This window comes from Phasianus colchicus, chromosome 13 (genome assembly GCF_987193195.1).
Source record: "Phasianus colchicus chromosome 13, bPhaCol1.hap1.1, whole genome shotgun sequence".
Classification (NCBI taxonomy): Eukaryota; Metazoa; Chordata; class Aves; order Galliformes; family Phasianidae; genus Phasianus; species Phasianus colchicus.
In genome coordinates this window covers 7695380-7722598 of record NC_143448.1, presented here as the reverse complement: position 1 = coordinate 7722598, position 27219 = coordinate 7695380, and the positions used below count along the sequence as shown (strand labels likewise).

The 27219-nt window shown below is 36.8% G+C and overlaps 1 protein-coding gene across 5 annotated transcripts in view; it reads left to right on the top strand.

The window, feature by feature from the left end:
- The window catches only part of LONP2 (lon peptidase 2, peroxisomal), a 106437-nt gene that overhangs the window by 45824 nt on the left and 33394 nt on the right, over positions 1 to 27219 (top strand). For 3 of the 5 annotated variants that reach the window (XR_016470921.1, XR_016470920.1, XR_016470919.1), the window contains exons 3-8: positions 15949 to 16009; positions 21999 to 22233; positions 23053 to 23184; positions 24831 to 24953; positions 25826 to 25989; positions 26721 to 26815. Coding sequence is in view for 2 of the 5 variants with exons in the window: in XM_031614911.2 (XP_031470771.1) it covers positions 20900 to 21132; positions 21999 to 22233; positions 23053 to 23184; positions 24831 to 24953; positions 25826 to 25989; positions 26721 to 26815 (982 nt within the window). In the remaining 3 variants the exon portion in view is untranslated. Of the gene's footprint in view, positions 1 to 15948; positions 16010 to 20455; positions 21133 to 21998; positions 22234 to 23052; positions 23185 to 24830; positions 24954 to 25825; positions 25990 to 26720; positions 26816 to 27219 lie in introns of those variants that run through there. The other 2 variants (XM_031614911.2, XM_090149964.1) reach the window with 1 other exon arrangement.

Genomic DNA, 27219 nt, shown 5'->3' with positions numbered 1-27219 from the left:
TGAAGTTGTAGATATCAACTACCATGTATCCATTAAGAAATTAATATCTAAGCTTCAAAGGGAAGTCTAGAGGTGAAAAATTATGAAACTTCTGTGTAGTTGTGTCCTACTGACACCTGTCTCTCTAGCTAAGAGAGGAAGACCTCAGACAAAGTAAGGTAGGTGTGTGGATAAGTCATCTATTATAAGCTGACCTAGAGGTGGTCTTACTTCTGATGTTTGAAAGTGGGTCATTTTCATTCCACTACATTTTTGAAAGAGAAGGATGAAATCCTAAGGGGAAAAAAAGCCTGTGTAACAAGGTGCTATCTTGATACATGATTGCATCAGCTTTGTGACTGATCACATTAGCATTTACTCTGATTATTAGAACTGCTATATAATTTGAAATGCTTACCTTTCTAGTAGTTGAATTAACTTAATCAGCTGTGGTATAATTTTATACTGTAAAATTTTTCATCTGCATTTTGAATCCCTAAATGTAGATCAAGGATTAGTCACTTAAAGGAAGTGTGTGACTGCCTTTAACACACTTGAAAATGTTTGCCCTTACACATAGTCAGAATCTTACAGGATCAGGAGAGAAAAAGACAATTTTACAGTTAATTTATCTTTTGGAAATAACTGACTTAAGCATTCAGTGAGAGATGCTTAGCATAAAATAATGTAGCTATACATTCACTTCAGTTTACTATAGCTGAGACACTGGCCCTTGTTGTTGGACTCTAAATGGCTGACAGGGGCCACACAAACCCATGGGTACCGAAATAGTAGAAGGGAATACCATCTGTCTCTTGGGTGTGCTGTAGAGCACTGCTTGCTGTAAAAGCTGAGTGAACCTCTGCATATTTCATGATTTAATTTTACCATCTTAGCTAATGTATGAGAGTGTGTGATGTAACTTTACTCACAAGAGTATAAGAAAAATATTGAAAGACAGTAAAAATTGTATCTCTTCATACGTAGCATTACCTTGAAAAGACATCAATACTTCATGGCTTATTTGAGATTCTTAGAGGCAAACTTACCAGTGTTTAAAAAACAAAGTCACCAAATTGACATGCACTTAGAATACATGTGCGCGTGCACGAAGTTTAGATTTTAAAAGCAGTTCATTGAAAACTTTGAAGTTTAAATAGTACAACTATATCAATCATTTTGAAGTCTGTTTAACTGTGTGGACTTCTTTGATTAAACACTTCTATATGTATTTTTTAAATTTATTATTTGAAAGCAAGATCTCTAGCTTTTTAAGAGCTAGTTGTTATTATGGAGATTATTACAAAACAAAAACAGAGAAAACACACCTAAGCTTCTGTTGTTCTTTTCACTGAGGAAAGTAGGATAGCAATTGGAAATTAGCAGTAGGTTAAGCATGGAAATTGTGCTAAATAAATACCCTAGAAAAATAAAAGGAGAAAAGAATTCAGGTTTTTTTTTTTTTAAGGTAGTATTTGTTTTAAAATGTAGAGGAGAAGTGCATACAATTAATGTGTGTCTTTTTAAAGAAATGTGACCTCTGTGGTTAAATCCAATGTAACCATTTAATTTTTCAAGGCCCTTATGAATATCTGAATAGCAGCACTTTCTTCGCTGAGACTTCTGGTACATTACTTTGTGATCATTAGGATTCCCTGAGGCAAATTCTTTCTGCAAGTAATGTGGCTGAAATTAGATGAAGAAAGCACTTGTTCTTTTAACATGAGTCCTCTTGCCAGCCAATTCTCTACCATTTTATTATATTACTAGTTAAGCTCTCTTTTTTTTTCTTTTAATCTCACTTGCTACCTGTTTTATGTTTTATCAGAAGTCCAACAAAAATACAAGTAAATCACGTGCAATTCCCTGTTTTGCTCAGTATTCCCTGCCATTTCTTTAAATAAACTTGTCAGGTTTCTTGCTAGTGAGCCAGTATCAGCGAGCATCTAACTCTTTTCAGCTTCAAAGTGAGACCGTGCTTAATCCCTCTAAAAAATGAATTAGGTGTTTTTCTAGGACAGGAATCAGGTTTAATGGTTCATAATTGATAGCTGCAAATTTGCTCTGGTCAGAGCTGAACCTTGTAAATTAGTATTACGAGATGAATGATTCCAAACATCCACTTACATGTTGTTAAAAATTATTAAGAAAAAAAATTATCTTCATTTAGAAATTGCTCTAATCAGTAATCACCTTTGTTTATCAGCTTCACATTTATCTTGAAGTATTTAATAGTAATCATTCTTGCTTCGGGGTCCCATGCAAGCTGCTCAGGGGAGTAGTTAAGCTATGGCTATTTGGGAACTATCATTTAGTACAAATAGTGGAAAAGGAGGAAAAAAAAAAAACCAAGAAAAACCATCTAAATTTAAAGGGTTTTATTAAAACCAAAACCAAAGCCTCCCTGAGGGACTAGGAAGAAAATCAGCAAGTGTCTCTTTGGAGGTGGAAAATAAAAATTAAAAACTAACCCCATACAACTGATGCAGTTAGTTTAGGACAGTAGCCAGTACTGCACACAATAATTTACATTCTGTAAATATCCTGTGATTTTCAAAAGGTTCTTTTCTATGTTTTGTATACTTGTGAAATACAAGGACTTACAGATCTTAGAAATTTTTTTTTAAGTGTTACAAAATAGAAGTGCTGATCATTCTGTCTGGCAAAATGTCCTTTACTGATTTTGCTTCATGAAGTTGTGATTATTAGCATGTTTTGCATGCATGAACTCACTCCTATTTTGTGTACTGTTAACTGCATATTTTGTATAACAAACAACAGAAAATAAGTAACCAATTTGAGTCTTAAATTTTAAATGGAAGAAGACACTAATAAAATATCTTGAGCAAATACGTACACTGCTAGACAAACTTTCTGAAAACTTGTTTTCGGTCTTTTCATGATGATTGACATTGTAAAATAATGTTAGAACTGCATTTTATGGGAAGTTCTATGTAATTTCTATCTCAAAATTATCAGAAGTACAGTGTGTTTTCTTCCTATTAAACATTAGTTTGCCTTAATGATCAGGATACAAATTTATCAGACTAGTAATTTTGCTTGTTTCATCATGTTTTAACAGCCGTTATTTCTTTTGCCATTTATCTTAGTCTGAGATGGGCGTGTGCTTGCTCAATCTACTGATTTCCCTTTTTTTTTTGTTATGTTCAGTATCCTTCATCTTTATTCAATTCTGAATGCCTCTATTTTTGTCATTTTTAACACAGCACACGCGTATGACTATTCTGCTCTCTGTGTACATACCAATTCCTCTTTACCAATTAGACCAAAAATGAGAACTATGCTTTACTGCATATTACCCAAAATGTTACACCTCTTTATTTAATCCTACCGCTCTGTATTTGTTTTCCATCCCATTTGAAGGTAAGTATTCATATTCACACAGAAATATATCTTAATACAGTCTGATCTTGTGACCACATTTTTTAAGGCATCATGTTTACTCCTAAAGATCAATACATTCAAGACTTGCTGTCTTCCTACAATTTACAAAAAGTAAGCTCCAAAAAGATTGAGTTGCTCCTCACCTACCTAAGGACAGGTGATTTGGGAGAAATAGCATCAAAAGCTATTTGGAGACTAAGGAAATAATTTATGAGATTAAGTGAGTTAATTATGCATGGCTTACTTAACACCTGTGTGGTTCAAGAAGATTGGCAGATATTTAACAGATTAAAAACAGCAAGGAGAAGGTAAGTGGGATTGTTCAAGGCCTGCTGATCATCTGACTAAAATAGGGAAATGAAGCTTTTTATAAAAAAAAAAAACAAAAAAAAAAACAACTCCATTGTTTCAAAAAAACTACAATAATGTATACTCTTTCTGAGAGTCCCCTTGTGTTGGACAACCACAGTTTTAAAGTACACTACTTCAAAATTACAATTTTTTATTTGATTACTGTTGCTGAAGATATTTCCCAAGAGTGCTTTATCGTCCATTTAATCTGTGTTAAAATCTTAGCATTTGCACCCATTTAACTTCTTGAAATTGCTGCTAGTAAAAAATAGCAGAGTTTAGCCATCTTAGTCTGCAATAAATTTGTTAAAATGATTTAAAATTATTTCCACAATACTAAAATATCTGACCAAGAATGAACAACAGTGGAGATAATTTTGTTGTAATATAGAAAGGATACAAACTGTGCAATGCTTTAGTGATGCTTTAAGTGATATTTCTCTTCTGATGTTCATATTTTCAAGCATATGCACATCTGTATTCATTACTGGGTATTCATTTATTCCTGTGACTTCTATTACATTTCTGTACTTAAAACAGTATTCTGTCAGTCATAAAGAAAGGTAACCTCAATTAACATTCTTAATCTGTCATTGTCTTCTAACAAGTGAATATGGAAAAAAATCAAAACCAAATGATCCTCCACGTTAATGGCTTGATTAGATATGAAACAGGTTTGCATTCAAATACAGAAAAATTAGAGCTTCTGAGAATATGAAGCAGTTCTTTCCATGTGAAAGTCTTTATTTCTTTAGGGCTTTATAGTGTAAGATTTTACTACGATAGAATTGGAAATCTTCATCACAGAAATCATAAGTAATGTATTCTGCTTTCAGAAATTTCAGCAATAACAGAAGTGCTATGCCTTCCCTGAGAGCAAAACTTAACTGATTTCTTAGGTTCAATATTTAAAGGTGATTTCAAGATGAGTTGCTTTGAAGATGCCTGGTGACAGTCCACAGGTCCACGTAAAATAATTGCTTATTATATGAGCAATGCTTACTTTTGCTATGAAGACTCTTGTCTGGGTGTTACGCTCAGGCAGTGCAGAGATGAAAATTAGAATGTTCACATTACCTGTGGAGGTTTAAAAAAAAAAAAAAAAAGTCCCGTTAATATGTGAGATGTTTATGTAGGAAATGCTTGAGTAATAAAATTTATTGCCTTACTCTGTCAGTTCATGTGAAGGCATCTTTAGGAGCAATACACTGGGCACATTTTCATAGAGCAACAGCTCATGGAAAGAATTCTTTATGCAAAATGATTCCTCTAGGAAATTATTAAAATGAATCATTAATTGAGAATTTGTTTCACAAAGACAGACAGTCTTAATTTTCGAGCTAAATGTAGACCACAATGGAATAGGATGAAAACATGGTGGTTTTTTTTCTTCAATCTCTGGAGTGAAGTCATAGAGTGATAATATTAAGTTGAAATGAATGTCAGTTTCCTGCACTAGAAACCAAACTTTCTTCAGGTTAATACCAAATGTAAAACCCATTTCCTTTCACAGAGCTTTGTGGTACTTTGGACTTCATGCTATAATATTCTCTGCATCCGACCCTACTCCATAAACATGAATTTTGAGTTATAAATACATTTTACTGTCATCTTCAATGTTCATGCCAATCAGGAATAGGACATCTGGATTGGATTCAACTTATACAAAAGCAATTTAAGGCTTCTGCTAGTTTTTGATTAGAGCCACATGCTAGTTTGGCTGAAGGCACATGCAAATTGCTGAATTTTGAGAATAATTCTTCACAGCCTTTTTCATTTTATGGGTAGAGACTAGAGATTGTTCCACAACACCGGAAAAAGAGATGAGACAAACCTTTTTTTGCTTTTATATTTATTTTGCTGTTTTTCTGTTTATGCAGAATTCCTACTTGTCTTTTTATGTTCTTCTCCCACCATTTTCATTTTATTATTCTGTCAATCCTGTGCTGAATAAGATGATGTTAACAGTACAAACTTCTTTGCTGCTAATCTATATAAATTCTTCAAGCTTGCATGTATCTCCAATCGTGAGTAACTCCTGAAGGTCACAAAAATAAGAATCTTGCAGTAATAATTGGCTAGAACTGAAGTGTAATACTGCCATTTTGGCTACGCTGTTATAATATCATGATGGTGGTAGGCTATCCAGCAATGCTGCATATATGTCCTTCATTAAGGGCAAAAGCCAAAGGTATGTAACAGGTGAGAACAAACATTTGCCATGTTTGTTTTTGTCAATGGTTTACGGGCTGGTTCGGCCCGGTTCTGTGACTAGCAGGGCAGAGGGATCCGCAGATCCGCGCCTCTGGAAAAAGGGAACAGGGGACCCCAAAATAATTAGAAACAGCAGCAACGATCTGAGGAGAAACAAACTAATTTACTAAATATAGTATTGGAATGCAAGATAACACACTATAATGCAATATAATTAAAATTGAAGCTAATAAATCAAATATAATGAGAGAGAGAATGTCTGAAAGGTGGATAGGCCTCACCGCAACGCAGAGAGCTGAGGTGAGATGCGCAGTCCAGTTGAGCAGCAGGGAGAAAAGGGAGGAGAGCCGACGTAAAGCAGGCAAAGAAGAGTGCATCAGGTGACCTTGCCAGGAGTTATATCTTGAGACTGTCTGTGACCGCAAAGTCCCCTGGGGAATGTAGTTCTTCTATTCCAGGCAGGTACCCAGAGCTTGGGCATTAACAGTTAAACTCCCACTGCCCCACATGATCTTATGATGTGGAATACCAAAAACCAAAAATCACAAAACCATGACAGTTTTATAGTTGTCAGATTGATCTTAGAAATTTTAACTATAGGAGAATTGTGTTCTGAAGTGTATAAAGATCTTTTGACGCTTAAAGACCGTCACGCATTTCTTAGGAGTGCGATAGACAACCTGAATACACCACTTAGTAATTAATGGTAAGGCCATGTTTATGGGCTAAGAACTTCTTTCCATCATTGCATGCTGTCTGCTCTGCTTCTGTGAGCTGAAGAAGCTTCTGCTTCTTGAAGTCAACTGGCATTTGCTAGAAATAACCAGCATCCTCCTCATACTGCCAAAGGGCATGCAAAGAGCATCAGTGTGTATGTTCATGTTACCTTTCAACATTGCTGAGATGTCATATCCTAAGAGTTTAACTCAGCTCAGATTTTGGTTAAAGATTATGTTGACAATGCTTTGACCCTGTTAAAAGAACGAAAAGTAAGCAAGCCACAATATTTTATAATGATACAGCTAAAGAAATTTCAGTTGTTCTGTATGCTGCTTTTTATTTTTCTAATAGAAACAGATTTGACTTTGTTTTGGATGGAAATCAGTTTTAAAATTCTGTTCCTAGTTCTGAAGGTTTTATTTAATTGTCCATCTGCCTCTTGTACTGGATTAATTAGTATGCTAGCATTCCATTTCCAGAGTTTTTATCAGATTTTCCTTGGAACAAAAAATTAAGAATGTGCAAAATTAATTTTATCAATTTTAAAGGAACTATTTAAGCCTGGTGGCAAAATTCCTGAGAATTTTCCCGTTGTGAAGAAATGTTATTAACAGGGATTTAGTGAGAAGAGTTCCAACTGTGTATGTTAACATGCATATATTTGTGTGTATCTTAACTAGCGGAGACTTAGGAATTCCACTGATGGACTTCCAGTCAATATTTTGCTCCACTGATATTTGTCAGTACACGTTGGCAGTGTTGAGTCCTTAATCACAGGCAGTGTACATTCAAAATGTTATTTCTGTTACTCCTTAACAATCTTGTAAACTAGCTGAATGTGAAATGAAAAACTAACAACAAAAACCAGCCAACCAACCATGGACCTGACTGTTTTATGGTTAGTACTGATTGCAGAGTTCAAGATAATCAGAATTATTATAAACTCTTCAACAAAGAGAGCTAGAAGTGAAGGGGATGTTACTTTCCCCACCCCTCCTCTGATCTTAATATTTCATGCTTCTCACCCCACTCTAAAAGTTCTGGGTAATCTTACGTGCTTCTGTCATGTCATTGCTTTGTTTCTTTTCTTTGGGGGGAGAAGATGGAGGTGAGAAGGACTTGTAATCTTTTGGCCAGGCATCTTTCTAGCTTATTATTCTCTTATTCCTCTGGTCTTATCAGACACTGCATTTTCTGCAGGATAATTTTGATTTCACAGACTGTCTTTTCTGCCCACTTACTTGCTTTGTCCTTCATGTAGATCTTGTTGCTTGGAGATATTTTTCTCTGCCCCATTTGTGCAACTGTATTACAAATCTGTTTGACTTTGTGATATGCATATGAATATAAGAAAATATGCTTAGCTGTGTTACGAAGTGCTTTTGTTATATTTTGTTTTTTGGGGACTTTAAAAGATGTTTTGATGCTCCTTAAAGCTTTCTACATTGTCAGTGGTTTGGCTGTTGTGTAGTGCCCTTATGTCTAAGTTTAAAATACAAAAATATTAATTGAGGAATGCATCAGGCTTCTGCCTAGGCTACAGAGGTTTCTCCATTTTCATCTCTGTAACAGCTGAAGTGTGTGTGTGTGTGTATGTATGCACGTGAAAAATTAATATTTTATAATGCATACCTACATACACAGACATGTATTTACAAATACTCCAGAAATTCTGTAGTTTCCTACTTGTTTTCTAGTGTTTCTCTGTCACTATAATTCCCTTGTATCAAGTTCTATCTCTCTTCTCTCCTTGGAGTCTTTATCATCTGCATATTTGATCAAGGCACAGCTCTTTCCAATCTCCATAAATATTAATTATGTTAATTAAATATTAAATGAATATAAATCATAATTAAAATTAAATGATTAAATATTTAGAGATCTATTGTTGCTGACTGTGAGACTTGATACCAGAAATTCTCTCCTAGTTAGCGGTATGCCATTTATAATTGTTATGCTAATGAATGAGCGGCCAATTACTTGATTCAGACACATGCATTCATGTTGAAATCACATCGTTCATTTTTCTTAAAATAGATTTTTTTGGGCTATACCACAGCAACTGATAAAAAATATAGCAAAGATTTTGAGTTTAGGGAAAATTATTATAGTACAAGAGCGGAGAATTATACTGACTAAAGGATGCTAGTGTTGTAAAAAGTGCTGGAAAAGGGAGCTACTTGGTCTTTCTGCTGAAATATTCCTGATTGTGTATCATGTGGCCTCGTATGTTCAGCTAATGTGCAAGCTCCTTGATAGCTTTATGTCTTACCAAGTTGTCTTCAAAACTAAATTTGGAGCACGTCTTAACATAAATTTCAAGTGTGATTCTGCAAGGTGAAAATGTGAAAACTACTTTGCTTGCTTTTGCCACGTGTTTTCTCTTACAATATTTTTTGTATCTTTCCCATTATTTTCTGAGAGAATTTGAGCTGTAAACCATTTAGGGATAGAAGAACAGACTTCTTAGGGGCTGTTTTCAGACTTCTTTGTTGTAATTCTCAATATGATGTTGTTTTTCTTTCTTTCTTTTTTTTTTTTTTTTCTGTGGGGATCTCTTGTTCATCATTTCCGTAAAGAGAAATAGCTGCCACCTGGGGAAAAAAGGAGAGCATTCAGTATTCCAGAGATTTTCATGTTTCTCATCTTGACTTCATACTATAGCAAGACTGCATTATGAAGACAAGACTACATGGTGGGAGGTGTGCTGCTAGCAGGTGGAGGGAGGTGGTGCTTCTCCTTTGCTCAGTACCAGTAGGTTTGGAGTGCTGTGACCATTTCTGGGTTCTTCTTGCACTCCAGTGAAAGAGAGATGTTGACATGCTGGTTTGAGTCTAGCAAATGGATGTGAAAGTTGAGTATTTGGAGCACCTAATCTCCTGGTCTGGTGTTCTTCCGTACAGGAAAAGAGAAGGCTTGGAGAGATGTTACCAAAGTATGTAAATATTAATGGGAGGATGAAAAGATGAATCCAGACTCAAGGTGTGATATCCAACAAAGGGAGAAGAGTCAGTGGGTGAAACTGGGATAGCAGTTTCTGTTTAAGCAGGAAAAAAAATATGAGGGTAACCAAATGCTGGAGTACATTGGCTAGTGAGCAAGTGGAACAATGCTTGAGATGCATCAAAAATTAATGATGCAGCATACTTTGGCTGATCCTGTTTGCAGCTGGGTTTATATACTAGGCATCCCTTCCAACTGACTGATGAAACATATCACTAGAGTTAATAACAGGATTGACACTAATTTAATAGAGCATGTATATGATGACAACATGGAAAAAGTCACATGTTTATAGTATTTGCATTGTCATTTCTTCATACTGCTTAATTTAGTTTGAACTTTTTATAATTTCCAAATATCTGCCCACCTTTTAAACAAGCAAAAAATCTGTCTTAAATTATTTATGCTAAAACAGCATTCATGAGATTCATGAGAAAGGTGTGAGGAGCTGGCATGGTTCCTATAAAGAAATAGAAGCGTAATATCTGATATAAAATGCTGTTATCATTTTAACCTGTGAAGAAAAAGATAAAATGTATCTGAAACCTAGAAATCCAGCATGTCTGAAGCAACTTATTTTTCATGAATTTGACTACTAGATATCATAGGCAAATTAAAACAAAACACTTAATGAAACAAGCTGAATGTTCAATATATATTAAATGTGAAATGTGAACTCTTCTGTGAACTAGGGCTAAGACTTCCAAAAAATGCTTGAATATCCTATCCTGGATTCCATGCCTTAAAAGAAACAGGGGAAGCATACTTTTCTTCTACATCAGTATTCATAGAATCTGTTTATTTTTAATTTAGCTGCTGTCACGTCTTGTCAGTTAATTTCCTGTAGGCTACTATTTCCTGGAAAGCTACTTTGCTATTTTTTTTCCCTTCTTGTTTTTCATGTAGCCACTAAAAATTAAAAATAATTATTCATTTAAAATGTACTGGTATTTGCTTTGCAGTAACAATTGTACTTTAAAAGATTTTTAATTACAAGTAGAATTAAAGCAGAAAGATCATGAAATACTCACTCTAAGTACTTCCTGCGCCACCTGGTGTTGGACATCTTAATATCAATGCTACATTAACCTGCAGTGTGTTTCTCAACTTTTGTTATTCTGCCATAAGCATTGTGAGTAAAAACAAAAGACTTCAGACTACAGGTTCTTCCACATCGTGCTTGCCTTAAATAACAAGAAAACTCTTGTAGCAGTAGTAATAGTAGTAAGATCAGTTTTGTAGAGCATGGGTTTTGTAAACTTTTTTTTAAGATTTGTGGGCTTTTAAAGCTGTTCCTAAAAGAGTGTTCTTTTGTATTGACTTATTGGAATGTTCACTATATAGTGACACATCACAAATAAGTGCTTTATAAATACTGCTGTTGAAGCAGATGAGACTAACGGATAGTATTCCCTGTATTGGAGTAAAATAGTGAGGCATCCTGACTTTGAATAAAAACTGTAATTTCAAATTTGGTATCTTAAAAAAAAAATAAAGTTTTTTTTGAAAAAGTAGCAGGTCATAAATATATACATAAAACAGTTTGTTTCTCCCTTAAAAGAGAAGGAAAAGGGAGGCTACTACTGAGCATATGTTATATATCTATCAAGTCTTTCCAAATCTCCTAATAAATTCTAAAGCTCTTCTAAAATATTTCAGTGTTGACGTATCTAAAATTAATTATAAATTAGATTATACATCTAATTTAGCAATGTTGTCATTGGCCATCAGAGGCCAATTAGGTAACATATTGCTACCACAGAAGCAAAGTGCTTCTCACTGGGCTGTGCCTGCAGGTTACTCCAGAATGTGCAAAGTCACAGCAATTTAATATTTCATAGATTTAAGTATAAGGATGAAAATGTTGCTGTCATTAATACTTTTATGTCAAAATCAAACCTAATGAGCATTCTCTAATGCAATTGATCGGAAAGTATGGTCCTCCCTTCCTAAATACCACATAAATGTTAGAAGAACCTTTGTTCCTCTCTTGTTATCCATTTCTATAATGCTAAATAGCTTGTGTCAAAGGGAACGTATGTTATATGTCAGTACCATATCAATATTAGTTCTTCCAGAAGTAATTAGATTCATCAATAGAGAAGATTGTTTTTGTCAGGTAAGTGAGGGCATAAGAATAAAGAAAAGTGAAGAGAATGGAGTTGACTACAATTTCAAGATTTATGTAAATACGTATGGAAATAAGCTTGCTTTTACTTCTGTTTATTTGTAGTCCATGCTGGTACTGTTCCAGCACTGTGTTTTCCTTGGTATTCTGAAGAATTAATCTCAGCTTGAATGATTGAATTATAGGCAGTTGAAATTATAGTTGCATGACTTGTAGTCTTGGATGTTGTTAGAGCAGAATGTACTGTACTCTTCATCTTTCATTGTGAAAACTGTCCAACCTAAGAAATTTGTGTGTATCACTGTGACATGGTTAATCTCATACTTGTTGTAGGGGTTATACTGTCCTTTGCCTCCCCAGCAGCCAGAAAATGCAGAGATACCTCATGCATTATAATATCTCTTGGCAGTTCTTTCATTTCTACACATCCCTTTTTACAGCAGGTTTTTTGTAACAACTAGGACCTTTTTGATATTGATAAACATTTCAAATTTTATAATAGATGCCAAAGAAGAATTTTTACCACAAATTTAAAAAAAAAAAAAAAGGGAATAAGTAAAAATAAACAGAGGTGTATTGCAATGTTCTCTATATCCTGTATCATAATATCCTATATCATACTATTTTATTAGAGATGTAACTAGATTAAAATGTAGATTCTGCCGTGCTTAGCTAATACACTTATATCTATGAAAAACAAGATTTTTGTTTTTAACTTACGTACATTAAAGAAATCAGAATGAAGTAGAAGAGTGGGTGGTTGCTGCATACCTGTGATATGTTTCAGTCAGAAAGATTTCAGAATTTCAAGCAAACGAGGTCAGTGGCTACTTGACCTGAATTTAGACAACTGTACTAGAGAGGAAATTGGTTCTGGTATATTATTTCTTGATACATCCTCAGGGAGTGTGCAGTTATGATTACTTAGTGGCTTTAAATCAATGCAGCTGAAACAATTTTTTATAATACTTGGCACCTTAAAAATATTTTTGTAAACATGAAATTATGGATAACATTTTGGCTAATGACTCTAGTTATGATGATGACCAAAACCAGTAATGAATAACTGCATGTTTATGTAGCACTGATTCTGCCAAACGGATGTGTGAAGAAATAATTGCAAAGAATTGACCAGTGTGAAAAAGATCATCTGGCTAATGCACAGACTGAACAACTGCTTCTCTTCAAGTTTGTTTTTGAAATCCTTTGCCTTTGGAAAATTATTTAATGTAGATAAAAGTTGGATGAATAACTGAAAGTAGGGTAGGTTCATGCTTTGTGTAGGAAGTCCTATTTAGGATCAGGAAGTGAAACGTTCTTGAGTTGGTATACAGAGTGCAGATGATGTGTTGTTAAACTGTAAAAACCACAGAAAAGTGTCTAAATCCAGGGCAGGTAGACTATTCAGTTTGTCTCTGAATGGATATGGTAGAAAGCACATCATATTGCAAGATGAAGAGGAGAAAGGAAGAACAGAAATACAATGAAAGTGGGAGGAAGAGGGAAGTTCAAGGCGAAATACAATACTAGGAAGGACTGAAAGTACCTTAATGCATGCAAAGATTGCTAAATGGCTCAGAATTTGAAGCTGTTCAGCAGTACTTTTGCAACCAATTGATTTAGGAAAAAAAAAACAGGCAGTAAATCGAATCAAGAAATACTACTTGATCAGAAACATTTCAAGTGATGTTAAAGGAAAAATAATAACAAGAGTAGGAGATTTTATATTTACTGTTGCTTAATACCCCCAAAAGTGAGGAGTGCAAATAAGCAGGTCTCAGAAAGAAACAGCAGAATTTGACAGACTGTAAGAGGCGCAACACAAGGCATTCTTGTTTCCTATCTTTCTCCTTTTATATTGTCTCTTCATCCTTAGTGCTTACTGTGTCTCTTATCTCAGTTGCCTGTTTCTTCTGTTGATCATTCCCTTTATTGCCTGCTACTTTGTATTCTTTCTGCTTGTGTTGTAGGGGTTATGCTGTCCTTTGCTTCCCCAGCAGCCAGGCCTGCTGCCACATCTAACTTGTGAGCTTTTTGGCACTGGTATTCCATTCTCTCTTGTTAAAGCAGCACTATTAGAAGAGCTAGAAGCAAAAGCCAAAGACTTGATTTATATGCTGAAAAGGAAAATTAGCTAGACTACACAGCCAAACACCATCTAGGTGGTAGGGTGCATCATTTGGAAGCTACAGTTCCTCAATCTATGCTAAACCCCCCACAGAGTCAACACATGCAAAAATACAGGAAGACTAGTTTGTTAGTAGCATCTTAAATTGATAGCATGAGATTGATTCTTTGTCTCATAAAAGAATGTAGAAAACCCAGACTCAGAACATTTATTTTATCTGCTGGTCTGGGACCCTGCAAGATTTTCAGGTCTTCTTCCATAAGAGAATGTTTAGTAGTTGATAAGAGATGTAGGCAAAATTCACATTCATCTTAATACTATGATTTTGTCTACATAATAAAAGTGAAAACAGGCTTAAGGACTCTGCTGTCCCCCAGAATGTGGATTTTTTAAAAGGGAAACCTCAGAAGTATTCCAGAATATTAGCACACTAATTTTACATTGCAGTCAGCAAACATTCCTTTGAACAGTGGAAAAGAAAATCTTTTATCTGATAAGAGGAATACAAGAACGTGATTCTACAGCTCTTTCAAACTGTTACTTCATTAAAACATGGATGTATGAATATGGTTGCATTTGACTCAGGAGAGTTATTTACTTCAAATAAGCCACAGCAATAACTGCAGTATTTTCTATGTTTTATCTCATGTTTGTTGGCTACTTTCTGGGCTTTTTCCCTTTTAGAGTAACAATTAAATAAAAAAGGGGACAGAGCTTACAGAAATACACCGAAGTTACACAAACCTCAAATCTATCCAGCTCAGCTCATTCATTCAGTTAAATCATGCAAAGGAAATTTTTTTTTATCTCTTATTAACAGTTTCCGTAAAAAGGTTGGTTTGGCAGTATGTGAATTAAAGGGGGGGAAAAAAAGTAGGTAGCATGGCATTGTGAGTGTTAATCAGCACAGCTCTACTGATTCCATTTCTTTAAGTTCTTGTGGGTATTTCCTGTCCTGCAGAAATTCTTCTGAATTCTTATTTCTGTGAAATTTATCTGTTGTAAAGACCCTTTCTTGCCTAGCAAGACAGGCAAGGTCTATGCTATTCTAGTTTCATAATCTGAACAGTGTTTGAATTTTCTTCTTAATTTTCTTAATTTTTCTTCTTTTCATTGTACCTCTCACTTCTGAATAGAAGATGAAGTGTGTAAGTTCAGTTGTTCTTGTGAGGTCTGTTACCAACTGTAAAATGCATATTACAATTACCATGAAAGTCCTACTCACAGCTTTAGAAATTTCCAAAAGGTCTCACACTCTCTTAGTAATGTTCTGCCAGCAATTCTTGGCATCTGTTCCATGTGCTGAACTTGCATAACCAACTGGTAGCTTTTTCATAAAGTTTGATGTGAAAAATCAGATTCTTTTGTGTGAAGAATGAATGATTAAGGGTATGTAATACAGAGCCTAAAAAAAACCCAACAGATTTAAAAATTTCCTCAGTAAAACTAGTGTAGAAAAATTAGACATTAAAAACAAATGAACTTTTAAATACAATTAAGTTGCATTCTGGTATAACTTGGAATAGCTTACATAATTTTACTTCCTAGTACAGTATTTTAAAAATTTTTGAAGAGTTGACGACGCAAACCAAGATGCTAGGAAGCTAGGAATCATCAGAGTTCATGCAGCACTTGGAAGAGCATACACTAAAAAAAATTTAATGGGAAATAATCTAATGAACAGTTGATTTGTGTGATTCATCTTATGCATAGGGAATGGACAGTGCCTTTATAGAATCTCTCACCTGGTAAGAATGCAAAATCTACATAATTTATCAACTGTATTGTGAAATCCTGACAGTAAGTCCTTTAATCTGCACTAGTCTTGCATACTTTTTATTCTTTCTATTAACTGATGTATAAAAATACAGGTTGGACTAATTCAAAGCAACAATTTACATCTTTACATCTTTACTTTCTTGCAATGGAAAAAAGATTATGTTTGTTAGGAGAAGCTCAATTTTTGTAGAAAGAGAATTTGAAAAGAAAACTGACAGTTTTTTTTCTCTTTCATTCGCAGACATAGCAGTTGAGACTAGCAAGAAATAATTCCGACAGAACACCACTGCATCAAACAATCTGTAAGTTTAAACTAAAAACAATATGAGAAAGGGAAAGTTTGATGACAGATTGAGTATCATAACATAGCTGCAGGACCTTCATAAGTGAGGGCTTATGAACACTGGGGATTACCAGGGAAGGGGCAGAAGATTAGAAAGTAAATGAACATCTTATGCAGGAGAAGAGAATACTTGAGAGGCAATGAAACATAAGCAGGCAAGGAGTCCATACTGTATGGAAGCTTAATAGTGGATGTTGTTGGTTAGAACAGTGTTTTTAATATTTAAAGATATATTATTTTTACAGTTCAGCTTTGCAAACAAATTCAAACAGGTGATGAGGTTAACCTCTACAGAACTTCTCACACATATGAAACTTCTACCACAACCCCCAAGGAAGAAATATCTTCAGTGTATGCAGGTTGACAGCTGCAACTTGTACCTCTTTCCTGACTTTTTAAAAAGACAGGATCACTTGCATTTGCCCTCAGATAATGAGCCTCTGGAGAAGGCTAATTTCATATAGCTTTCATAAAGCTTTCACTTTTTATGTAACCAGAATAAAAGCACTGTTATTGGGTGCCCTTCAAGGTCTTAAGACTATTGATTTGGAATAGAAGGACTGAAAAATTATTGTTAATAACTGACATCTAGTCAATACAAAAATAAATGGTATTGGGACTGATGAGCTAGTTAATGTTCTAGCAACTAAAACATGCAACATATCAAAGATGCACAATCTTAGTAAAAACAATCGAAATGCAAAGTGGCTTAATGTTTGTATGCATCTATAAAGTCATATTTGTTATAGCTGTATTTTTTCTTTGTGTTAAATGACTCCCACTTTAAACTAAAGGTAAATATTATTTCCAAACAATAACAGTAGGTGCGAAATAATAGAAAGGTGTTTCAAATGCAAATTGGTATATGTACAGCACTTAGATGGTATGTTCCAGTTGAAGGCTTTAAGTACTTGACACTGCAAATTTTCAAAGATACAAAGCAGGTCAATAAGAATAAAGAAGCTGTCAATTTTTGAAGAAAAAACTACTGAGCACGTGTTACATATCTATCAAGCCTTTCCAAATCTCAAGTCTTAATAAATTCTAAAGCTCTTCTAAAACATTCAAGTCTTGACATATCTACAAGCACTACAGAGATATGAATATAGACAGAAGCATTGTCCAGACAACAGAGATTCTATTTATTCTCCTACTAGGAAAAACTAAGGGGAACTCAGCCATTATCAACCAGCATTTGACATCGACCAGCTGGTGAATTAGCGTGCTTGCTGTTCCAGCTGAGCTGTTCACTCTTGTGCTGTTTATTGTTTGGCTTCTGCTGTAAAGCAATCCAGATAAGGACTGTGTGAGGAATCCAGCAGTACTTGGGGTAGGGTGCATAAACATATTTTCCTGCCTATTAAAGCTCAGGGAATGATGATTTTGGAGAAAAAGATAAGTGTTGATACCACTCTTCTACTTCTGAATTCTCATTTTTTGTTATTTTTTTAATAATTAGCTTAAAGGTTTGGTTGAGTTAGGTTAATTTAGTCATTTTATTCAGTCCCTAGCTGCAGTTTTATTATGAACAAAATGCTTTCATTTATATTAAATTCAGCTATAGTGATGAATTAGTGAAAATTAATAATGAGAAGTGAGGCTCAAGTTTATTTATATTGTATCTTAAAATAAATGCTTACATCCTTCAGTTAGGAATAAAGAATTTGGAATGAGATATATATGATGCAAGGGAAATCAGATCAGATCTGTGCAAAGTGAAGAATTGTAGATTAAGGATCCTGAGCTCTTTTCACTGTTTTTCTGCTGATACACTGCATGCCTGAGGGATGGTGCTTCAGCAGCACCTTCTGATCTCAGGCCTTCAGTGTGAAGTACCTCAATCATGTTTTATGGAGCTACTGAATTCTCTTGTTCATGAAGATGGAAGAATTAAAGGTGAGCTGGGGGAGAGGAGGATAACTTAGGTGAGTTTTATAGGTGTAAAATAAACACATTTGTGAATTGCTTGAAGACATGTCTTGCAGAAGATCAGTATTACAAAATAATTAGTATAATCTTGTCAACAAGCTCAGAGAAACCTTTGCTATCCTTTCAATCTTTGGAAGAATATTAATGGAACTATTTATGTGCTTATTGTGAATGAGGTTTTTTACCTTGCAGTGCTGGGATCTAAAGTGGTGTAGATTTGCTTTAGTCAATGAAAATTCCCTAAGGTCTTGTTGTTGTGTCCGTCTAGCTTCAGAGAGTGGAGGCAGGAGTCTGCAGAGCTCAGATGATCAGCACAAATTTATGAGGTGGGAATCATAGGTGCTCCATACCATCTGGTATCACATGCACTATCTTGTACCACATCACAGTGATACACACCTCCATCAGTTAGATTTGTGCTGCATTCATCCCACAGTATTAGTGCATAAGCTGTGCGAAGTGATACCTAGAAACTTCAGGCTTGATTTTATGAGAAGAGAAATATCAGACCGAAATCGGCATTACCCCCTTTATATGACGGTGGAGAGACTACTACTGAAATGCTAGTTATGGCCTTTTAAGTAGGACTAAATCACACTAAAACATCAGAAATATGCTTAACAAAGAAGCTTAATCCAAAGAAAGTTAAGTGGTTAATTGATTGTGTGATGTTGGTAGTGTGCACAGAGGAAGGATTTTTCTCACAGTAGGCAACTCTTCAATCTGTTTAGGTAAAGACACTGCAGAAACCAGTTAAGAAACTGTGATTACAAGCAAGGTAAGGTCAAGATTTTGACCGTGTAATCAACTATTAAAACACTTAGCTGTGCAGGTGGTAACTTCTCCATTTCAGTAAGTCTCTTTTTTTGGCTAGCATTAGGTGGAAAGGTTGGTGGCCCTGCATGTGGCAGGGGGGTTGGAGATTCATGATCCTTGAGGTCCCTTCCAACCCTGGCAATTCTGTGATTCTGTGATTTAAGTCAAGGCTGAATTCCTCTCTAGAAAATACAGTGCATCTCAGATACCGTGAACTAATGGAGAAGTTGCTAGTGAGATTCAGAGGAGATCGGATCACATGGCAGCTGCCCCTTCTGATCTGAAGTCTCTGAGGTGCAGGCACAAAATTCTCTAAATATCTTAATTCTGGTTCGTTTCTCCAGGTGTTAAGTTCAGCACCTTGAGAAAAAAAAATCAGAAGAGCTGTTGCTCAGGTGTGACCTGGTTCTATTTAAGCAAAAATGCCAGTTAGGAGCAGTAAAACACTGCATAGAAATCCTAATGAAGTTGGGCACTGAACTCTATGTTTGTGCAGTAAAATACAGGATTTTAAATCACACACATATATATTTTTAAACATTTCAAGAATGAACTAAGGAACTGTTTCTGATGACCACAGGGACTCGTCTCGGGGAAAAACAATCTGGCCTGGAGAATAAATATAGTGAGATTGGTAGATTCTCTTTAATTGAAAAGATTCAGGCTGAGAGAATCCATCAGTAAATGTGATGAGCAAATGCTTAGCCCTTTGGTTCGATTTGTTTGCATTCCAAACCAAGATAGCTCGAGAAGCTTAAACATTTGAAAGTTCACAAAACATTTTCTGTATTTGGGTTAAGTGCTCTCTTACATCAATGCTTTCTAAATATCATATGGAGTATTATATAGCATAATAAATTCTGGATTTCTTTCTAAGTTACCTAAGGAGGCTGCTATAGGGAGAAGATATTTTTCTCAGCTGTACTTCTGTTGAATTTAATCATGGTAATTATTTCCATTTATCTTGTTACCTTAGTGTTTTACGGTAGGTTGACAGAGTTGAGCTGTTACCAGACTGCATGACTCAGCGAGTTTCTGCCTGCAGCTGTGCTTGTACATTTCACAGGGTCAGTTGGTGTAAACACATTCCTTGCTACTGTGATTTCACCTCTGTACAGGGTTACCTTTGTTCAAAGTATAGCTAATAAGTCAGTGATTAACAGGGGATTGGTTAACACAGCTTATTATGTTATGCAATTTGGATATTGCACTTCTTTCTTCCAGTGGAAGGTAGGGAAGAAAGAAGGGGAGGAGGAGGGTTAGGAAGAAAAAAGGAGGGGAAAGCTTCTGTGGTTTCTGGGCTCTGTTTGTTCACCTGAGCTTGCTGTAGGTCTGAGTGCTCAGAGCCTGGTCTGGTCACACATCTGAGTTGGGCACAGCAGAGCTGTAGCCATGGCCAACGCCTCCACCTTGCTGGAAACCGCATTGCAATAAAACTCCCCTAGCCTTTCCAGGATACCAGGGTCTGTCCCGGCACGAAGGAAAGCTGAGGCTGGGCTGGCAGCACCTGCCGGGGATGCTGCTCGCTCGCTTTGGGCCTGCTCGGGGCGGGTTCCTGCGCCGGGGAGCGCAGTGCGGCACTGTACGAGCTCGCCTGCCATCTGCTGGTAGCGGCAGCCGCGGTACGGAGCTGCGCCCGCGCCGTCACCCACGGGCCGCTGTGGGCGGCGAGCGGCGCGCTGAGCCCGGCCCGAGCCCAATGACCTCATTGCAGCATTTCAGTACCTAAAGGGAGCAACAGGAGGGGAATCAACTCTTTGAAAGGGTTGATAATTTCAGGACGAGGGGAAACGGTTTTATGTTGAGGGAGGGGAGATTTAGGTTGGACGTCAGGGGGAAATTCTTTACGGAGAGAGTGGTGAGGTGCTGGAACCCAGAGAGGCTGTGGATGCCCCGTCCCTGGAGGTGTTCAAGGCCAGATTAGATGGGGCCCTGGGCAGCCTGGTCTAGTATTCGGTGTGAAGGTTGGTGGCCCTGCTTGTGGCAGGGGGTTGGAGATTCATGATCCTTCAGGTCCCTTCCAACCCTGGCCATTCTGTGATTCTGAGCCTGCCGGGCGCCCGTAGCGGGGCGGGGCTCTGCGGAGCGGAGCGTAGAGGCGGCCATGGCGGCGGGCAGCGCCATCCAGATCCCCAGCCGCCTGCCGCTGCTGCTCACCCATGAAGGCGTCCTGCTGCCCGGCTCGACCATGCGGACGAGCGTGGACTCGCCGCGCAACATGCAGCTGGTGCGCAGCCGGCTGCTGAAGGGCACCTCGCTGCGCAGCACCATCATCGGCGTCATCCCCAACACCAGCGACCCCACGTCCGACTGTGACGACCTGCCCTCGCTGCACAGGTGCCGCCGCCGCGCCCCTCGCGGCCCTCGGCCACGCTGCCCCCGCCGGGGCCGCGGCGGTATCTCCGGGCCGGGGCCGCGCCGAGGGGAGCGGAGCTCTGCTCCCGGCCGGGGGAGCTCGTGCGCGTGGGGCGTGGGCAGCGCCGTGCGGGTCTGCCGCTGGGCGAGTCCGAGAATGGGAGCCGGCTGGGACGGAGACGCGACCCGAGAAAGCGGTTCGGGGTCATTAGGGCTGTACCGCTTATTGGTGATAGGAAGTCAGTTGGCTACTTTGTTCCTTTGAGTATTTTGGAAGATCCAGTTCACGTGAAATGAGGGCTGATTGTATTTCTGAGGGATCAACTGTGTATAAAATTAACATGCTGTATTCCTTGCAAAACATATTTCCGTCAGTGGATTTAGTAAGGTTTTGCAGTTTGTTTTAATTCTGCTTAAATAGGCAATTTGGTCAGATAAATGTGATCTAAAGCATTAGTTTTGCGTGAGACCAGCAGTTTTGCTAGAAAACTGCAGAACTGTAAATTGTAAAGAATCATTTTTCTATCGTGTACAGTTTGAGCAGAAACGTAGGTGTTCTGTTCCTGTTCCAAAACCTAGTAATTTATTTACAAAAAAATCACATTTCTCCACACATGTATGTGTTACATTACCATCATTCATTTTTCAGTTGTCTTGTTGTTTTTTTAAAATCCAAGGCGTGGTTCTGTTGATTTGTCACAAAGGAAATCTTCTAATGTTTCTGATGGGGAACAGTGATGACCTGTGAGGCTCTGTAGCTCAGTTGCTTCGTGTAAGGGACACATGAAATGTTCTGTGGAAGATAACAAATAATACAAACATAATACAAACATTTGATCTGTTTTCAGGATTGGCACTGCTGCTTTGGCAGTTCAGGTGGTTGGTAGCAACTGGCCCAAGCCACATTATACACTGCTGGTTACGGGCCTCTGCCGGTTCCAGATACTGCAGCTGTTGAAGGAGAAGCCGTACCCTATTGCAGAAGTTGAGCAATTGGATCGACTCGAGCAGTTTACAAATCAGCATAAGTCTGAGGAGGAACTTGGAGAGTTGTCAGAACAGTTCTACAAATATGCTGTGCAGGTAAATTGGTTTAATCCTATTCATTTTAAATCAGTGTATTGATGCACATGCTTTGTTGCTCTTTTTTTCCTTTTTTTTTGTTTTTTGTTTTTCATTTGTTTGCTCCTCTCTCTTTGTACCACATACATTTTTTTTTTAGTGAAAGTAGGATTTCTGCTAGAAAAGTACTGTCTTTGCTATGGCCTGAGATTTCCATGTTGAGTTTGAGAATCTCTATGCAGTGCATTTCAGGATGAGCCTAACTGTATGTGTTAATGTTACAGTAACTTTATAGTAGTTCTTATGTACTGGTACCATAAGTATATTATAGCAAAAAACAAAACAAAGCATATTTTTATATATATATATGTATTTTGCTTTTGAGAAAGTGCTTTTTCTAAAATTCCTGGTAAAAAAAATCCATATAATGGATTTTTAAAACTGTATATTATTAAATGGGAAAAAAGCACACCTGTGTAGAATCTTTTTATAAACACATGTCCTCAGGTATAATGAATTCAGCGTTTAAAGAGGTACAGAAGAAGGGAACTGGGATGATTTTTAATCAGGGTATTTGAAAGGTAATAGAAGATGTAGGCATTGAAAAAAAGCAAAAAAGCACTAGGAGCAGTGATGCTAATTATGATCTTGAACTAGTATAAAGTCCAGAATCTTGGTTGCCTATTCTTCTAAGTGCAAATGTTTTTCTCAGAACATTTTTGGCAAAGTATTTATGCACGTTTAAAGATGCATTGCTCTTAAAGTCAGATACTTGATTAAATAAATTTAAAAAGAAACATCCAACAACTATGAATATTGTTCATTGTGTGTTCTTTACAGTTGGTTGAGATGCTGGATATGTCCGTTCCTGCAGTTGCAAAGCTGAGACGTCTTCTGGACAATCTGCCTAGAGAAGCTTTGCCAGATATACTGACTTCAATCATCCGTACATCCAACCAAGAGAAGCTTCAGGTATTATGTCCTTAAACTGTTTTAAGGTGAAGGGTTTGCTACTTTTTTATAGTTATAATCACTTTTAGGGTAATTTTGATAGATGGTGATAATATTGTGCCAGAAAGTATTTCTGTTACAACCAAGCAGAAATAATTCTTAAAAGTATTCTCTTTTTATGCTCTTGTTTCATATATCTTTCTGCACACCTTTACATGAGAATTCGCTTAAAAGCTAAATGAATATAGATAGTGTGGGGAACTGTTCACTTAATTGAGTGACAAGAGATACAGCCTGGATTTCATAGAATTGTAGAATGTTTTGGGTTGGAAGAAACCTTTAAGATCATCTAGTTCCAGTCCCCCTGTTTGTAGGAAGGGACATCTCCCACTAGACTGTGTTGCTCAAAGTTCTGTATAGCCTGGCTTTGAACACCTCCAGGATGAGGACAACCACAACTTCTCTGGGTAACCTGTTCCAGTGTCTCACATGACCCTTAAAGTGTAGAATTTCTTCATAATATCTGGTATAAATTTAAATAAGTAAAAAAATAAATATAAGTTTGGGTTGGATATCAGGAAAAACTTCTTTACAGAAAGGGCTGTTGAGCACTGGAGCAGGCTCCCCAGGGAGGTGGTTCAGTCACCATCCCTGGATGTGTTTAAAAACCGTATGGCTGTGATGCTCAGGGACATGATTTAGCAAGGGTTGTATGGTTTAGCATAAGGAAGTATGGTTAGATTGTGGTTGGACTCGATGATCTTTAAGGTCTTTTCCAACCTGAGTGATTCTATGGTTCTATGATCCTGTTGCTACCTGCCCTTACAAAAACTCCCTCTTCAGCTTTTCTATAGGCCCCCTTCAGGGGGGAAGTACCCTTCAGGTACTGGAAGGCCATTAGAAGGTCCTCCAGGTGCCTTCTCTTCTTCAGGCTGATGAGCCCCAGCTTTCTCAGCCTGTCCTTGTAGGGAAGCTACTCCAGTCCTCTGATCATCTTCATGGCCCTCTTCTGGGTCCATTCCATGTCCTTCTTGCTCTGGGGGCTCCAGAACTTGACATAGGGCTCCAGATGGAGTCTCACGAGAGCAGAGTGGAGGGCATTTCCCATTGCCATGGCAAAGATGATAAGTCTTTCTTCGAATTGTGTTGAAATCTTGCTTATTTAATGAAGCTGACAGATCATTATATAAATTTTGCTTGCTTCCACACATCAACTTAAACAAACATGAAAATGAAATAATGTATAAAATACGTGTTTTATTTTAAAAGGCAACAAGGATAACATGCCTTAAGGCATAAGGTGATTTTTTTTCTGGGCATGTTTTCATGGAGGGAGCTCTTTTCTGAGACTCAGTAATTGAGAAGTAAGCTGCTGGTAGGTGGTTTCTACATAAAATGTAACCAAAATAATAAGACAATTTAAAACAGAATAAAAAATTATATATTTTTTGGTACTTTTGAATTACTTCGTAGTTTTGCTGTACAGACCTTGAAGCTAGGTTTTGTATGCTGTATTCTTTTATTTTCTTGCTACCTCTTTTTTTCCCAAACCATTTAATTTACAACTCTGATCAAAAGACTGCAATGACAACCTGTGTGTTCCCCTTCTCCTCAGTGATGACCTATTAATGTGAATTTGTTGGCTTCTCATAACTCCTTGCTCTTAGATCCTAGATGCTGTTAGGCTGGAGGAAAGGTTCAAGATGACTATACCATTGCTTGTTAGACAAATCGAAGGACTGAAGCTTCTTCAGAAAACAAGAAAGCACAAACAGGATGATGATAAAAGGGTACGGACCTTTAAATCTGGGATTCTTAAGCATCATACATAAACATAATGATGCGCTTTTCAACAGGCTAGTGAAGGTGTGTTATTGTAATCTTTTCAAGGTTTTAACCTGTGGCCATAGTATTTAGTGCTTAGGCTGTATCAGTGGAGAAAACCCAGTTTGCAACTTCAGCTGTTCAGAAATCTGAAAAAGAAAACTTTTTTTTTTAAGCTGTCTGGACATCATTTATTTCATCTGAGCACTTTCTGACTTCACATAAGGTTCCATTAAACAGTCATTTGATAGCCAATTAACTTGCATGATATGTGCACACGGCAGTGAAAAGTGTACAATTTATTAATAGCAGTAAAGGTGAATCACGACTTTTGAAATATGGATAATTGATGTGTGTTGTGAAATGTAGTTTGCTTAACTGTGACAAGCTGCACTTTTGCTGCATCTAATTGCACATGTACAGTTTAGCAAACAAGAAATAACTGAGAAATGAAAAAGAGTAAGAGAGATTACACCTGTAAATATTTTGCTTATCCTGCCTAATAAGATGGGCTACAGTGCCAGGTTTTCAAAATATTGGAAGAGCTTTTTCAGTTTTGTTTTTGTCCTCTGTTACCTACTAGATTATGGTAGATGACAAATGAACTTAGTAAATACATACAGTAAAATAAAAATGGTAACTTTTTAAAGTAGTACCAATAACACTTTGTTTAACTATTTATTGGATTAAAATTTTCAGACTTATTCTGTTAAGTAGTTTCTCCCAAATCCTTGTATGTTTTTCTCACTGTTTCCATTAAATGTCAAAGTACTCACCTTATTTAAAACAAAAAAAACCACGAACTGGTGCTACTCTCTGACTGCTATCTGTTTCATAGGTTGTAGCCATTCGTCCAAACAGAAGAATCAATCATATTCCAAGCACTGCAGAAGATGAGGAGGAGGAGGAAGATCATGATGATGTTGTCATCCTTGAAAAAAAGATCAGAACTTCCAGTATGTCAGAACAAGCTCTTAAAGTTTGTCTTAAGGAAATAAAGAGGTAGGAGAATCAGAAATGGTGGTTTCTTTTCTTAATTTATTTTTTGGAACAAATCTTGCATTAACATTTTACTTAATGATATATTTGTTGGTTGTGTTTTGGAAATAATTTTTAGGATTTTATTAATGTGCTGCTATTTTTCTTACAAGCTCGCTCTACTTGTTGTTTTGGAACATCAGAGAGGATGACAATTAAGTCTTTTACATGTGGCTTATGAATTAATACAGCTTTAAACTGCAAGCTCTAGATCTCTGTGTTATGAAGTGAATGCCTCAAAAGAAAAGGAGAGGGACAAATAACATCACTGTTGTTAATAATTAATGAGAAAAGTGATCTGCATATTGATTCTTTTTTCCTTTCTCTGTCTTTATGAGCGTTTAACTGGTATTGGGGATGGTATGATCATTAACAGCCTCGTTAGTGATGTTGTTTGTGTGTGTGCTATGTACCTGTATATCTACTTACATATTTATACTGTGGTGCATGCATTTTGTATGCAGTGTATGCTTAGGAAGATGATGTTTGTTTTTTTTCTGCAAAAATCATACAAATGAGCTATCATTACGCAATGATAAATCTTGTAATTGATGTAATAGTGACTTATTTTTTAGTATTACAGGTGTTGGAAGGTAAAAGGGTTTGCTAAATATTGTTTTTTTTAGTGCAAGAGAGTGTCTTAGTTTGCTGTTAGTTCCCCATTAGCCTGATTAGTTCTATGCATGTACTTCCAGGTTAAAGAAGATGCCTCAGTCGATGCCAGAATATGCTTTAACAAGAAATTATTTGGAACTTATGGTAGAATTGCCGTGGAACAAGAGTACGAAAGGTAAACCCTTCTATTATTGTTGACTGTCTCTTGTGCAGACATTTTAGGACACATAGCTACGATGTAAAGACAGAAGAATGTACTTAGTTCTCTCTCCCAAATTTTTTTTGCATTGTCTTGTAGTAAAATGCTTTTAGTGGTACTCTAGTAATGCAGTTTACCATGTTTAAATAAAGATCTGTGTACTGAATAGCCTATGTAGCTCAGTTGTACACCCAGAAATGCGAGTTATACAAGCGGTATCTACACAATGAAATGGTGGTGGTGTTACTTGCAATCTCGTGCTATTGCATACTTTGTTATTCTAAAATCTGGAATGTGGTTACATCACAGTGCAATAGGTATGTTTTCAAAGAGGTTATGTTGTATTAGCTAGACTTTATGGCAGTTACGACCTCTGCATA